At 40.4% G+C, this 15628-nt stretch overlaps 1 protein-coding gene across 1 annotated transcript; it reads right to left on the bottom strand.

The window, feature by feature from the left end:
* Positions 1-1203: 1203 nt before the first annotated feature.
* On the bottom strand, positions 1204-15267 carry LOC109037227 (uncharacterized). Its single transcript, XM_072303112.1, has 3 exons — positions 15106-15267; positions 10762-11568; positions 1204-2863 (listed from the first exon to the last, which is right to left on the bottom strand). Exons 1-3 carry the CDS (start codon positions 15166-15168, stop codon positions 2366-2368), a joined length of 1368 nt encoding a protein of 455 aa, XP_072159213.1. The 5' UTR covers positions 15169-15267; the 3' UTR covers positions 1204-2365.
* Positions 15268-15628: the final 361 nt, after the last annotated feature.

The raw sequence follows: 15628 nt of genomic DNA, 5'->3' as shown, positions 1-15628 counted from the left end.
CCATGATTCAATTTTTAGTCTTCGGAAACAGGTTGGAGTGCCCTTAAAATCAACAATAAAATTAAAATATTTCAGGCAACAATTTTTTTCATGACAATACCGTTGCGGAGATTTATTCAAAATTATGTTTAAAATTTTCAAAAACATTATCATGACACAAAAATATTTTTAATCATCTTAACACAGAAAATTTTTCAACTATTACATTCCGACAAGATTTTCAACAATATCTTAAAATTGCTTCATATGAGGAAATACTTGTAAAAGAAGAAAAAACTAAACAACAATCTGAATAGTGCCAACACGTGTTACCATTTCTAGTTCCAAAAAGTAACAACTGCAAACTTAGCTGCCTTGGTTGCAACGTGACCGTAAATCGCACTATTTGGCAACAATGCAGCGATACTTTTTCAAAGAATTAACGCAAATTCCGAAGTTCGCCATGATCATCACGAGGTTCACGCGCAGCACAGAGATCTTTCTCGCAAGTACAGTAAGAAAGCCAGAGCGCCTGCAATTTTGGGTGTATGCAACACGGACACCCCTTGAGCACGAATAGTTGCATGTTGCGTCCAGGCGTTTGTATTCAAGAGACTGAAGCTTATCAGCGTCAATTTTTTCCTGCCAGAATTTGTTATGGATCCATAACTTTAGAATTTACGAAAATTCTCGAATAAAATTGATTCCTAATAATAAAAAAAGACAATTTTCTATCAAGTAAATCTAGAATGGGTCATATGGAATCGTGGACGACGGACAACAGAGTCATGGGTAACGGTAACTCAGATACATGTTGCCACTTTTTAGGTGTCAAATTTGTAACGAAATTTTCTGTTGCAATAGATTTACATTTTCATGGAATAAAGTTTTGGCTTTTTGGAGCTTAAATATCATACGGTGCGGAAGTGCTTGAAAAATGCCGGGCTCGGAACTCGTAAATAAAAACTTCTTCTGTGACTTAAGTACGAGCTACGATGTAAAATAAGAAAAAAAAGACTGTACTTCAAATTCACTCATAATTTAAGAAAGAAAAAAAAAAAAAAAAAAAAAAAAATGAAGAATGGCATCGCCGTGTTTTTAAAATGAAGCTGTGCCACAAGAGTGAGATTTTACATAAGAGAAAAATTTACGAAAATTCCATTTCCATCATGATTTAATTCATGAATAAATCATAACCGAAGAATGAATGCAGTTATTGTTACCTAGATATTTTTTAGATTACTATTAGAGAGAAAAAGAAGGAGAGAAGAAGAAAAAAAGAAAGAAAGAGGAAAGAAGAAGAGGACGAGGAAGAAAGCAAGGAAGAATGGACAAGAGAATTAAGAAGATGAAGATGTAGGAGAAGGAGGAGAGGAATAATGGAGGAGGATAAGAGGAAGAAGGAGAAGAGATAGATTAGGAAGAATTGGAAAAGGAAGGAAAAAGAAGATTAGGAATAAGAGTAAGAAGGAGAAGAAAAAGAGGAAAAGGAACAATAAGAGAATGATGAAGGAGAAGAAGAAATAGAAAAGAACGAAGAGGAGGAGAAAAAAGAAAAAGGAAAGAGGAGAATTTTCTTTTTCTCCCTTTTTTCCTCCTGTACTTCTCTTTCTTCTTCCTCCTCTTCTATTCCTACTTCCTCTTATTTGTCTACATTTTATTCTGATTCTTCTTTTTATTCTCTTCTCATTTTTCTCCCTCTGTTTTTCTTCCTCCTCCCATTTTTCTTTCTCTTCTTCTTCCTCTCCTTCTTCATCATCTTTGTTTCCTAGCTCGGAAGACAAAGACAACCAGGCCGATCTCATCTCAACAGCGGGCCGATTAATGAAATTGATAGACAAAGTAGCTATAGACAAAAAAGACAGAAGGGATTCGGAAGGATCCTATAGGTGGAAGCGGGTGGTTTCAATGGACAAAGGAGGAGGGTAGTAGACTAACTGACGGTAACCCACGAGAGACCCTGTTAGTCCATCATTTCTCCTTTAGTCGTTGGGCTGCGTTACAAGGAAGAGGGGGGTCAAAGATCGGGGAAAGTGCGCTACATAATACTTGAAGGGCCCCCCTAGGATCCCTGCATACCCCTCTTGTCTTCAATGGACAAAAAAACACATTGGATCTAGAGTCCAGACTCTTGAAAACATTGACAAGAGAAAACACTCTTGATTCAATCGGATTTTTGCTTGAATCGAAACGAAATCCGCTTAAATTAAGAGGCTTGGTTCTTGATTTAAGCTAGATTCTGATTGAGTCAAGAGTACTTTTTCTTGTCGATGTTTTTAAGAGTCTGGACTCTAGATCCAACGTGTTTATTTCCAGTGTTCCATGTCCATAGCTTTGTCTCTCAATTTCAGTAATCAGCCCGCAGAGTCAATAACCCATCCCGTTATCAATCATCGTGAAACATGGGCTTGACATCCCCGGTAGCGGTGACCTTGACCAACTTAGCCGGCCCGACGGTCTGCCCGATGAAGTTGCCCATCTCGAAGGTGTCCTCGGCCGCGTTCTCGGTGATCATGCCGTCGAGCATCTGCCCGATGCCGTCCGTCCTGCCGAAGGTGTCGATGAGCGAGTCGGCGTTCCTGTCGGACAGGAGCCCGGTCATGCCGGTCATGATGCCGGTGAGCCCGCCCTTGGACTCCTCCACCTCGGCGGCCTTGCGCATGGCCAGGGCGTCGATGGCGAAGTCGCCGACCCGCCGCGTCCCCCGCGCCAGGGACTCCAGCGACGTCGCCGCCGAGATCCCGGCCACGTTCTTGAGGGACACCAGGTGACGCACGATCGGGACGCTGTCCGTCGCCTTCTTCAGGAGCCGGTTGTTCTCCTCCCGCACCGCGTCCAGCACGTGCACCGTCTCGGAGACCGCTGTCGTGCCCAGGTCCACAACCTGATCGAGAAAGAAAGACCAAGGTTCACCAGCAGCGGGGCGATTATTGAAACTCATGGACAAAGCGATAGACATAGAAGACATAGAGAGTACGGAACAATCATATTGGTTGACATGGTTGCCGTTATTTAGTCTATTACCCTCCTCCTTTGTCCATCGCAACCACTCGCTTCCATCAATAGGATCCCTCCAGATCCCTTTTGTCTCCTTTGTCTATAGCTTTGTCAATCAATTCCGATAATCAGCCCGCAGGTTCGTTGCCTTAGAAGATTATGATTAAATGACGCCATTATTTAAACATGATCAGGTAACAAACCAAGGCGTTTTAGATTGGTTTAGCGAGTTGCATCCTTACATTGGTATTTCATCGTGGATTTTATAGCTTTGTCTATCAATTTCAACAATCAGCCCGTCGCGGACTGATTATGGAAACTGATGGACAAAGCTATAGACAAAGAAGACATAGGGGGTATGGAGCGATCCCATTGGTTGACATGTGTGGGTCTTATGGACTAAGGGAGAAAATGATGGACTAGCTGTCGGGTTTCTCGTGGGTTGCCGTTAGTTAGTCTATTACCTACTGCCTTTGTCCATTGCAACCACCAGCTTCCACCAATAGGCTCCCTCCATATCCCTTTTGTCTTCTTTGTCTGTAGCTTTGTCTATCAATTTCAATAATCGGCCTACTGGTTGATTATTGAAACTTATAGACAAAGCTATAGACAAAGACGACAAAAGGGATTTGGAGGGATCCTATTGGTGGAAGCAAGTGGTGGCAATGGACATAGGAGGTAGGTAATGGACTAACTAACCGCAACCCACTAAAGACCCGACATTTAGTCCATCATTTCCTTCCTTAGTCTATTGGAACCAACCATGTCAACCAATAGGATCGCTTCATACTCCCTATGTCTTCTTTGTCTATAGCTTTGTCTATCAGTTTCCATAATCAGTCCGCTGCGGGCTGATTGTTGAAATTGATAGACAAAGCTATAAAATCCACGGTGAAATACCAATGTTAGGATGCAACTCGCTGAACCAATCCAAGACGCCTTGGTTTGTTACCTGATCATGTTTAAATAATGGCATCGTTCAATCATAATCTTCTGAAGTACCGAACCTGCGGGCTGATTATCGAAATTGGTAGACAAAGCTATAGACAAAGGAGACAAAAGGGATATGGAGGGATCCTATTGGTGGAAGCGAGTGGTTGCGATGGACAAAGGAGGTGGGTAATAGACTAAATAACGGCAACCCACGAGAGGCCCTTTAGTTAGTCCATCATTTTTCCCCATAGTCTATAAGAACCACTGAAAATAACCAATAGGATCCCTGTATACTCGTTGTGTCCTCTCCGTCCATCGCTTTGTCTATCAATTTCAACAATCAGTCCGCTGCGGGCTGATTGTTGAAATTTATATACAAAGCTATAGACAAAGAAGACTTGGGAAGTATGGAGCGATGTTATTGGTTGAAATGGGTGGTTCCCACAGACTAAGGGAGAAATGATGGACAAACTATAGGGTCTCTCGTTTGCTGCCGTTACTCAGTCTATTACCCTCCTCCTTTGTCCATCGCAACCACTCGCTTCCACCAATATGATCCCTCCATATCCCTTTTGTCTCCTTTGTCTATAGCTTTGTCAATCAATTCCAAAAATCAGCCCGCAGGTTCGTTGCTTTAGAGGATTATGATCGAACGACGTCATTATTTAAACATGATTTGGTAACAAACCAAGGCGTTTTGGATTGGTTCGGCGAGTTGTTAGATAGCGACCCAAAAGCTAAATGGTGTAAGTGACTCCTTATGAAGAATAGATTCCGTTCTGCATTCATATCACTCGGGGTTTTGGGCGCAATGTAGACTCCAGTGCAGAATTTCACTCAAAATTTTTTCACAGTGTAGCAGAGTTTGCAATAAAGTACGATTATATGGTAAAATAATTGCTATTCGACGGTGAAACTCCCAAATCACCTATCTCATTCGCGATGTTCAAAAATCTCTGCTCTTCTTTCATTTTTTTTTTAAATGATAACTAATCAACATCACTCCGTGAAGTTTTTCCAGAATTTGCTTCCCTTAAAGAAGAAAAATCAAGGAAGTTTTTGAGGCTAGACGTTGAGTAGTTCTCCATTTAAAAAATGAAGTATATGACAGGAAGTCTGCGACTTCGCAAATGGAGATACGTCATTTGGGAGGTTCACAATCTCACTATATCGGAGTGTTGTGCATGTTGCAATTCTACTTACTTCTGTCGTGATAGCGAAGAGAGTGCATGCTGGGATGAGCCTCAAGACACATAAAAGTATATGCTGATTATGGCCCATACAGAAATGCACTTACTGCTCTCTCCGCTATCACGGCAGACTTGGGAGTCGTAAGAGTTCTATCGCGTGTTTTGCCCCATCCAACATTTCTACTCTTGCGTTAAAGTCGCTAAGTCAGCGCTGAAGAGACCAAGTTCTCCTTCATCTTTGTGGGTGGGCAATTTTATCTACTTTGAAGTCGAAATATATCACGTGTTTTTCCCCGTCCAATTCTTTTAACCTGCTAAAAATGGTGAGTACAAATGAGTAGAAAATCAAAGTCATATGAATAGAATTTCAACTCATGTGAATAGAATTTCAACTTTAATGAATAGAATTTAACTCATGTGAGCAGAATTTCTTTATTCACTTTTCGCCGAGTATGACTAGAGATTTCAACTCACATGAGTTCAGCGTTGAATCTACCGTGTCCGATATTTAGTTTCTGAAATAATTTCAGAAACTAGTCACCGCATCAAAAAAATTACAAGAATTAAATGTTCTTATTTTTCAAAGTTACATGTTATGTCGGTGTCTCCTGGTCAAAAACACCACTTCTGAAAAATGAAAAAAATTGAATTCATATGAGTTGAACTTTTCTACTCTTATGAGTAGAATATTATAGTGATATAAGTAGGATTTCTACTCATATAAGTAGGAAATTCTACTCATGTGAGTCGGCGAATTCTGAATAGCCTACTCATCATTTTTTGCAGGGTTACTCCTGCGTTAAAGTCTCTGCGTCAGTGGAAAAGAGACCAAGTTCTCCTTCATATTTGCGGTTATGCAATTTTATCTACTTGGAAGTTAAAATAGTTGTATCACGTGTTTCGTCGCATCCGCATCTAACTGTTCGCCCCATTCGCTTTTTTACCTACTATAACATTCTAGGTGGCGGTAGCCACCCCGGCCCAATCCTAAAAAACTCCCCCTAAAAAATGACGAGACCTAAAAAAAAAATACCTTTATACCTACTCTAACTTACTTTTAAAATGAGAGGGGAAAAGTGATAACGTTGGATGGCTTCTGTTGGTTGTGTTGTTTGCACTTTTATTTATATTGTTGTTTAAATTTTGTTAAGATGACAGTCATTTTGAATTTTACATGCGGAGTTGTGAAACTGGACACTTTTTGGGCAACTCCTCACTCGAAGCAGGAAGCTAAAATATGTACCACTTTCTGAAGTAGATTGAGAAGTTGAAGTTAAGAGTGAATTTCAGACGTCAGTGATGTGCTCATCGTCATAGTTGGGTCATTTTTAGGTTATAGGACATTTCGACAACGATTTTTTGTCCACGCACCTGTTTTTTTAGCAGTTTACGTCCACGCGTTTTTTCGGCAGGAGAGTTTTGGTCCACTTACCAATTGAGACCCAAAGTGAATAAGTCCACGCGTGAATACATGTAAGTCCTAGTATCTGTATTCAAGAACGTTTAGCATGATTTTTGAACTTCATAAGAGAAAAAAGTGACTTTGATTCAAGCAGATCTAAGCTCGAATTTACCGCCGAGAGAATTTCCTAATGAATCAATAAAGAAAATAATGTTTGCATAAGAAAAGATGCTTACATAAAAAAAAGTCACTCACATCAAACAGAAACCCGCTTTCATTCAGCAAATTTCGTCTTGATTTAAAATAAATTCTTCTTGACTGCATACTCGAGGATGTTTTTGCCTAAATCGAGTCACTTTTTTTCTCTGATGACATACAAAAATTATGCTAAACGTCATTAAATACGGATGATATCAATTACTCAGTTTTCGGACTACAGCTCTCTTTTTGTGCCGGAGAATCTTGATTTATTTTGCGAGTAAAGCTCAGTACTCTTAAAGGATGCTTGTCATCCTTTACATGCTGGAGCGCCTTCAATTTCGTATGATACTGTGCAACACCTCTGTTGTAAAATAGTTGCTTATGGCGCCGTGGCTCGCTGCGGCGCTGCGCACCGCTTAAATTGCCGCAGAGGTAGGACTACACATTATCCTTGACTCTCTGTCCCGTTTTTACCACAATTTGAGTGAAAGTGTATCCCTGAATTGTAACGATTCAGAATCTCGGATTGGGTTTAATCATATTAATTTTTTTAAAATGAAGTATGAAACGAGCGACAATATTGCGTCACAATTTTCGGCGATTGAAGAAAATCCGCGGAAATTCTTCAGAAAAACTGAATTTGCCTTCCGTGACAAGAATGATTAAAAATACGACATTAGTTGCGGTGTATAACGTTGCAATCGGAGATAAATACGCTTTCTCTCGCGTGCAGGAATGAATATTTGAACTCATTTCTGCAGGCGTAATGATACAACTATTCGACCACGGGTGTAAGCATGTTGCTGCCGGCAGTTTTGAAGGCGCGCCATACTCCAAGAGTGACTCGAGGCCCGTCCTGTGCGATCTTCCTTGCCGGCGCGCCGCTTAAATCGCCGCAAAAGTAGCCCTGCTAAAAATGGTGAGTACAAATGAGTAGAAAATCAAAGTCATGTGAATAGAATTTCAACTCATATGATTAGAATTTAGACTCACATGAATAGAATTTCAACACATATGAATATAATTTCAACTTATATGAATAGAATTATACTCATATGAGCAGAATTTCTCTATTCACTTTTCGCCGACTCATATGACTAGAGATTCCAACTCATATGACCAGAGATTTCAACTCACATGGGTTCAGCGTTGAATATACCATGTCCGATATTTCAGAAACTAGTCACCGCATCAAAAAAATTATAAGTACAAAATGTTCTTATTTTTCAAATTTACATAATACGTCGGTGTCTTCTGGTCAAAAACACCACTTTTAAAAAATGAAAAAAATTGAAGTCATATGAGTTGAGCTTTTCTACTCTTATGAGTAGAATATTCTAGTGATATGAGTAGGATTTCTACTCATATAAGTAGGAAATTCTACTCATGTGAGTCGGCGAATTCTGAATATATAGCCTACTCATCATTTTAAGCAGGGAGGACTACACGTCATTATCCTTGACTCTCTGTCCCGTATTTACCACAATTTGAGTGAAAGTGTATCCATATACATTTTTATAAAATGAAGTATGAAACGAGTGAAAATATTGCGTCAAAATCTCCGGCGATTGAAGAAAATCCGCGGAAATTCTTCAGAAAAACTGAATTTGCCTTCCGTGACAAGAATGATTAAAAATACGACATTCGTTGAGGTGTATAACGTTGCAATCGGAGATAAATACGCTTTCTCTCGCGTGCAGGAATGAATATTTGAACTCATCTACGGCAGGCGTAATGATACAACTATTCGACCACGGGTGTAAGCATGTTGCTGCTGGCAGGATTGAAGGCGCGCCACACTCCAACAGTGACTCGGGTCCCGTCCCGTGCGATGTTCCTTGCCGCCACGCCGCTTACATCGCCGCAAAGGTAGGACTACACGTCATTATCCTTGACTCTCTGTCCCGTTTTAACCACTATTTGAGTGAAAATGTATCTCTGAATTGTGACGATTCAGAATCTCGGATTGGGTTTAATCACATTAATATTTTTAAAATGAAGTATGGAACGAGCGAAAACATTGCATTAAAATTTCCGGCGATTGAAGAAAATCCGATAAAATTCTTTAGAAAAACTGTACTTGCCTTCCGTGACAAGAATGATTAAAAATAAGACATCAGTTTAGGTCTCTGACGTTGCAATCGGAGATGAACACGCTTCCTTTCGCGTGTAGGAAAGGATATTTGAACTCATTCACGGCAGGCGTGATACAACTATACAGAATGATACAACTATTCGATCACGGGTGTAAGAATGTTGCTGCTGGCAGGATTGAAAGCGCGCCACACTCCAACATTGATTCGAGGCAAGTCCCGTGCGATCTTCCTGGCTGACGCGCCGCGAAAGTGTATGTAAAATAAGGTATGAAACGTGCAAAAATATTGCGTTCAAATTTCTGGCAATTGGAGAAAATCCGTGAAAATTTCTTTAGAAAAACTGTATTTGCCTACCGTGACAAGAATGATTAAAAATAAGACATCACTTCAGGTCTGTGACGTTGCAATCGGAGATAAATATGCTTTCTCTCGCATGCAGATATGAATATTTGAACTCATTCACGGCAGGCGTAATGATATAACTATGCGACCACGGGTGTAAGCATGTTGCTGCTGGCAGGATTGAAGGCGCGCCACACTCCAACAGTGACTCGGGTCCCGTCTCGTGCGATTTTCCTGGCTGGCGGCCGCGGCGCGGCGAGAGGGCGGTCGACGCGCAACGTGCATGGTGCCTACAAACCTAAGTCGATACTTCAAGCATTGCGCAATGCGTGAAGTATCCACATAGGTTTGTTGGCTGCTTCGCTTTGTGTTCGGCTCTAATATTTAAACTCGCAGATTCAGCATTTTTCAACTCTGTATATACGAAAATTTAGATTTTTAAATTAAGAGAGGCAAAGAGTTTCAAAAGTTTGGTAGTGACATTGGGTTCATCGCAAGTTAGTGGGTATGCTTAGACCAAGTCACTGTTGCTTAATTTACGCGTGGACGTAAACTACTCGACAAAATAGGTGCGCGGACAAAAAATCGTTGACGAAATGTCCTGGAACCCATTTTTAGAAACTACGCTACCAATAGCTCCATCAAAAGTTTACAACAAGCATACCTTGTTCTGTGATACATTCTGCCGCTAGAGAATAACGTCCAATGAATATTCGGAAGTTGCCCAATTTCTCCGATAAAATAGTATTTTAAAAGAAAGCCATGAATTTTTTCTGTTGAAATTTTCAGATACCCTAAATTAAATTGCAGATGAGATAATTGAAAAAAATTTGAAACAAAATGTTCACAAACTTTCCCAAAAAATGTCTATTTTATCATGGCAAAGTTGACAACGTCCGAGGGTTTATACGTTGCTTTCCCTTGGTGCAGCAGCATTAATCTTCAGATATTGGACCACCATACTGCCGTACTAGGGAAAAACGCCGTATGAACCTTCAGAAGTTGCCAAGTCTCCTTTGATAAAATACGAATGTATTGGGAAAGTTGTGAATATTTTCCTTCCAATTTTTCAGACAATATTGTTCGCAATTCAATATAAAATGTCTTAAAAATTTCAAGGACACATATCTATAACTTCCTTCAAAAATAAACATTTTATCGCCCAGATAAGACATAATATTTTTACAATATTGGGCAAATATTGTCAGTATTGTCGCAATATTTACACAATACTGACAATATTTTGATAATATTTTAATCAAAATTATTTTTTTAAAAAATAATTAAAGAATCTTTATTTAGTATTTTTAAAAATATTATGTTTACCCAAAATATTATAAAAATATTTTCACATTATTGGCACAGTATTTTAAAGTATTGGCACAGTATTTATGCCAAAAGGAAATATGGTGTACACTTTTAACATTGGCTCAATATTTAACCAATATCGGCCCATTGTTTGCGTAAATATCCAAACAGTATTGTTTAAATATTGGCTAAATATTTCTGTCTTATCTGGGCGGTGGAAATTTGGCAACTCTTGAATGTTCATACGGCGTTTTTCCTTGGCACGCGGCATAGTTTAAATGTATCTTTAGAGAAGAGTGAACGATTACGTTACCGAATGCCCGACGGATCGAGTGAGGTCCTTAAGCTTCTCCAGATTATCCATGTTGGTGTTGTGTACCCTGACCAGAGAGTTGAAGGCCTGTGTGCCCAAGTTCGAAGCTAAGCCATTAGCGATGCCCATCAACAGTCCCACTCCGTTGATAGCTTTGCGAGCGGCCTCGTCAACAGAAGAAAGGGCTTCGTTCGCCTTTTCTCTAGCTCTGGCTGCAATTGATGAGAGACCTTTCGATATTGAGCTTGTCGCGTCATCGCCGTTGCCGCGCGGACTCACCGATGAGTTTGTGACGTCATCTCCTTTCGCCCGTGGACTCACCGTTGAACCAGTGACGTCATCTCCTTTCCCTCGTGGACTCACCGTTGAACCTGTGACGTCATCTCCTTTCCCTCGTGGACTCACCGTTGAACCTGTGACGTCATCACCGATGGTGCGAGGACTCACAGTTGAACCTGTGACGTCATCACCGATGGTGCGAGGACTCACCGATGATCCTCTGACGTCACCTCCGTTCGCTCGAGGGCTCACCGATGGGAGGCTGCGTGATGATGCGATTACGGGGGTGGTTTTGGGGGGTATGTCCGCGGAAGGGAGGCTGCGAGCAGCGGGACTATCAGGTGCGCTTTTGGCGAGTGTCAAAGGTGTCCTGATGAACCTTTTGTAGCTTTTATCTCTGAAACGAATGGGCGGTGTCAATGTGGGCGCGCGTCTCCTCGGAGATTGTAGCTGGGCCGCAAGAGAGTCCAAATCATTGGCGACGTTTTTACTTCTTATCCTTGCCAAGGGCTTTGCATTCGAAAAGTCCTGTAATACATATATTAGGAGCTGTTATTGAAAATAAATCGATACTAGCGGAAAGGGTGGAATTTTTAGAGCCCATGAACCATGGCATCTGTTGCTAACGATGCGGTATGGCTCATAGGTTATTGGAAGTTGGCCGTTTTCCATGTCAAAATACGTCATTGAATTAATAGTTGTTGCGAAGAAAAGGCGGAAGTTGTAATACCCATGAGCCATTTCAGACTTTATTGACAATGGATGCCAAGGCTCATGAGTTTTTTTTTATTTTCGCCCTTTTCGCTTGTCTCAGTTCAAATTACGTCACGTTCCAGGAGAAGGAAGATGATCTGGTCCATCACAGTGGTCTTTAAGCAAAAAAAAAAAACAAGCAGAAAAATCCAACATGAGTATGTTGGAAAAGCGTGCCGAATAACTAATATGTTGGACACATACCTACTATTTTCACGTCTTTGTTATTTGCATCAATTGGTACTTTTTGCTAAATTTGGGAGAAAATATTGATTCATGAACGTTGAATGTAAATTGATTTTAAAGATTCCGTCCAATTATCTTGATTTTAAGCTGATATGCGGCATTTCGCACGACCGTGATTTGGGCGAACTGCCGTGCATCGAAATCGCGTTGAGTTAATCTCTTTGGATTTCGAACTGTAACTTCTCTCCTATTCGGCCGATTTTTACAAATGAGGTCTCTTTTTATTTGTACTTTAACGGAAAGTAAGGAAAAACTCGCTAAATAGACGGAAAACAATTTTTGTGAAAATTTGGTGGATCCTGGCGTCACGGTGAATGGTTAATCGGGAGTGGAAGATAATAGGTTCGACGAGGCGACCCTCTCCTCGCCGTCTTTTATTGCCTTGCTCGAAACCTGACACCCAAAGCTATATCGGGAGATAACTGCAGTGGTTTGAGTGGATTTCTGCAGGGGCCACGGTTAGTACATGGTATAAAGAGTCACGAGGCTCATCACAGATTGCACTTGCAGTGCAAGACGCTCATTGGCTAAACAGTTTTGGCGGGAAAGAAGGTTCTAGAGTTGAGTCCTCCGAGCGTAAGAAAGCTTCTATGAGGTTTTTGTCATATGAAATAATACGGTTTTGACAGGCAAATGTTCTCAAGGGTTCCCAATTAGCAGTTCATTCGGTTTTTTGGTAAGATACCATCAGGGCTTGACAGTATAATGGTTCAAAGACAAGAAAACGGGTCCGAGGAAAAAAATATTTGGACGGCCCGTTGAATAGCATTGGTTGATCGGTGTGCTGTACTGTGGTACATCCGAGTGATTTCAAAAAGCGAGCCCTACTGGCACGCTTAAAAAAGTCGACCAAAATGTATCCATACCCAAATACGGACTCCACGGGATGAATCTATGGCACGTGTAGATTTAAAATCACGAAAAATCTAAATTTTGGCTGATTCTATTCTCGAGATATCGCATTTTGAAATTCCAATAGTCGATGCAAGTTTTCTACTGCCTTTGATTCGGTTTGTTAATTTATTCTTTCGTTAAATCGGCGTAGATCGGTTTACGTTTTTATTTTTCGGTCGATTCATGTCGATCGAATACGTACCCTCTCGTTGCATGCAGACTTCCTATCAAACTAATTTTTTTAACCGAATAATTCGCCTTCTGCTACTTTTGCAGCAATTGTTGTTGCAAATATGTTGTGCGTGCTGATTTTGGCCTATTACATACTCGACTTTCTGAAGGCGTTTTATGTGATGTGTGCAAGTAACGCAATTTGTTGGAGAACGAACAAAGTAGGGATTGAGCAATTCGTTCAACCTCACTTCTGTTGTTCTCCAACAGGGTGCTCTACTTTCGCCTTTAAAACGCCTTCAAAAAGTCAAGTATGTAATGAGCTGAGATCAGCGCGCACAACATATTCGTAACAACAATTGCTGCGGATGCAGCTGAAGGCGAATTGAAAACAATCGTATAATACACATTGGCAAACATTTTAGCTTTTTAATTAATATTGTTACCAATAGAGAATTGTATATTGAATGGTCTTCTTATGAGGAGTTATCGAGAAAATGTTCACAAGAAACTAAGTTTAAATGCAAAAAAAATATGCCGTGCTACAAAGTTTCAGTTTCGGCGGGAAGTGAAGGCTAAACTTTTCGCCAAGACTTAAGAAGAGCCGACACCTCAAAAGGTCTCGAAGCAACTAAAATGTACCCAATAACGAATTACAGAGGGTGAATCCACGGTACGTTTAGCGTCCTCAAAGCTTCAAAAATTCACTGTGGAGACTTTCACAACTTTGCGCTAACCCATATCCCAAAACGTTATTTCAAAATCAATCATAAACTTTGCTCCACGTTTCTCATCATGACTAGGATGTTTAATGATATAGAGGGAATCCCTATTGGTAATACTTCACATCGCTTCACTTAGCTAGTCGAGTCTTAAACGTGTTCATGCAATGCAGGGCCTAAGATCAACGAAGTCTGAAAAGATTACCGGAATTGCATGGAAACCCTCGTAAGCAAGCTTATCTATGTAATTCATTTTTGCAATATTTTAAATTTTTTATTAATGCCTCAAACGAACTACGAAAACAGATCATCAAACCCCTCTCTCCCTAAATATGACTTTCCTTTGTGTTGTATACTGAATTTGTAGCTCTCACTTCTCTTTTTAAACTGGACTTCAAAGTTGATGAATACTGAGTAAAATGAAGTGACTGACAATGAGAGGAAAAAAATGTCGATATCTCTGAAGAAGAGTATCCTACAGAATGGGCTCACTCAAACGGACGAAGTTATCTGCACAAAATTTTAATTGCAGTTATTTTGCATGTAGATTTCCGTGTGACATACAACCATATAAACTCTGTAGTTATTGTGCATTTTTCAGTGTAGTTTAAGAGCATTTTTCCCCAGAAAAGTCCGATAAATCATGTACAAAAGAGGGATTTGTTTGTAATTTTTTGGGGGATGGAATGCTTCGCATGATGGATGCTCGACGAGGGAATGTGAAATTCCAAATTCAGCGTGATGTATATTTTAGAGAAATGTCTTGGTTGGTTTTCTTTTGAAATACGTGAACATTTACCGGAAATTTTTAAAATTTACAATTGAGAAACTTTTTTTCTAAGTCGCCATCTATATGCAACCCGCGTTGGGAGAAACATGAAATTGCAACAATTTTGAATCAATATCTTCCTCAGCCAGCTTACTTGTTTCACTTGAATTTAGATCAGCTAGATAACTCTAGAAAGTTGATGAGTATTAACTCTTTCTGGCCAGAACAATATCACAATCAAAGGTTCCGATGGGCACCAGTTAATTTTAAGCGAATACGCGCATTTGAATGGGCTCGTAAAACAAAGTAAGCAAGGATGGTGATACTTGCACTGGCTGATTCTTAGCTCAATTCTGGAGCAATAAGATCGCGCCATTTTCCCATTGTCCTCTTCGTTAACCGCTTTATCTATCAATTGCAATAGTCAGCCAGCAAGATTCTGCAACTGATGAAGCCATCTTATTGCTCAGTTCAATAATTTAAAATAGAGAGATCATATATTTTTCTTACCGTCAAAAGAAACAAAATAACAAACGAAAACAATAGAGCTCGAAACAGATGCCTCGCTGGCATTACGGACGCGTAGGATGAGATTTCAGGAGTCCCACTTTCAGTCTGAAAATCATCACTAGAGGCACGTGCAAAAACTTTGCTGAAATTAGATTTCAGCCTCCGTGCGTCCCACTTCTACGTCATGAGACTGGAGCGAGGTCTTCAATGGGAATCACGGTGAGTATTCTGACACCACAAGCGTCATCAGCCATTTTTTGAGACATTTGCGTGACATTATCGTATCGTGTTTTTGAGTTACGGGCGCCTGATGCTAATGCATTTTGGCGGCTCTCCGATCGATTTAGGATCGCAAAATATTGACTATGGGTAGACGCAATAAGATGGATTCATCAGTTGCAGAATCTTGCTGGCTGATTATTGAAATTGATAGACGAAGCGGTTAACGAAGAGGACAATGGGAAAATTGCGCGATCTTATTGCTGGAAGCGGGCGGTTGAAATTGACGAAGGAGGTAAAAAAA

The sequence above is a fragment of the Bemisia tabaci genome, chromosome 8 (assembly GCF_918797505.1).
Source record: "Bemisia tabaci chromosome 8, PGI_BMITA_v3".
In the NCBI taxonomy this organism is placed as follows: Eukaryota; Metazoa; Arthropoda; class Insecta; order Hemiptera; family Aleyrodidae; genus Bemisia; species Bemisia tabaci.
This window is presented reverse-complemented; position numbering and strand designations above follow the sequence as displayed.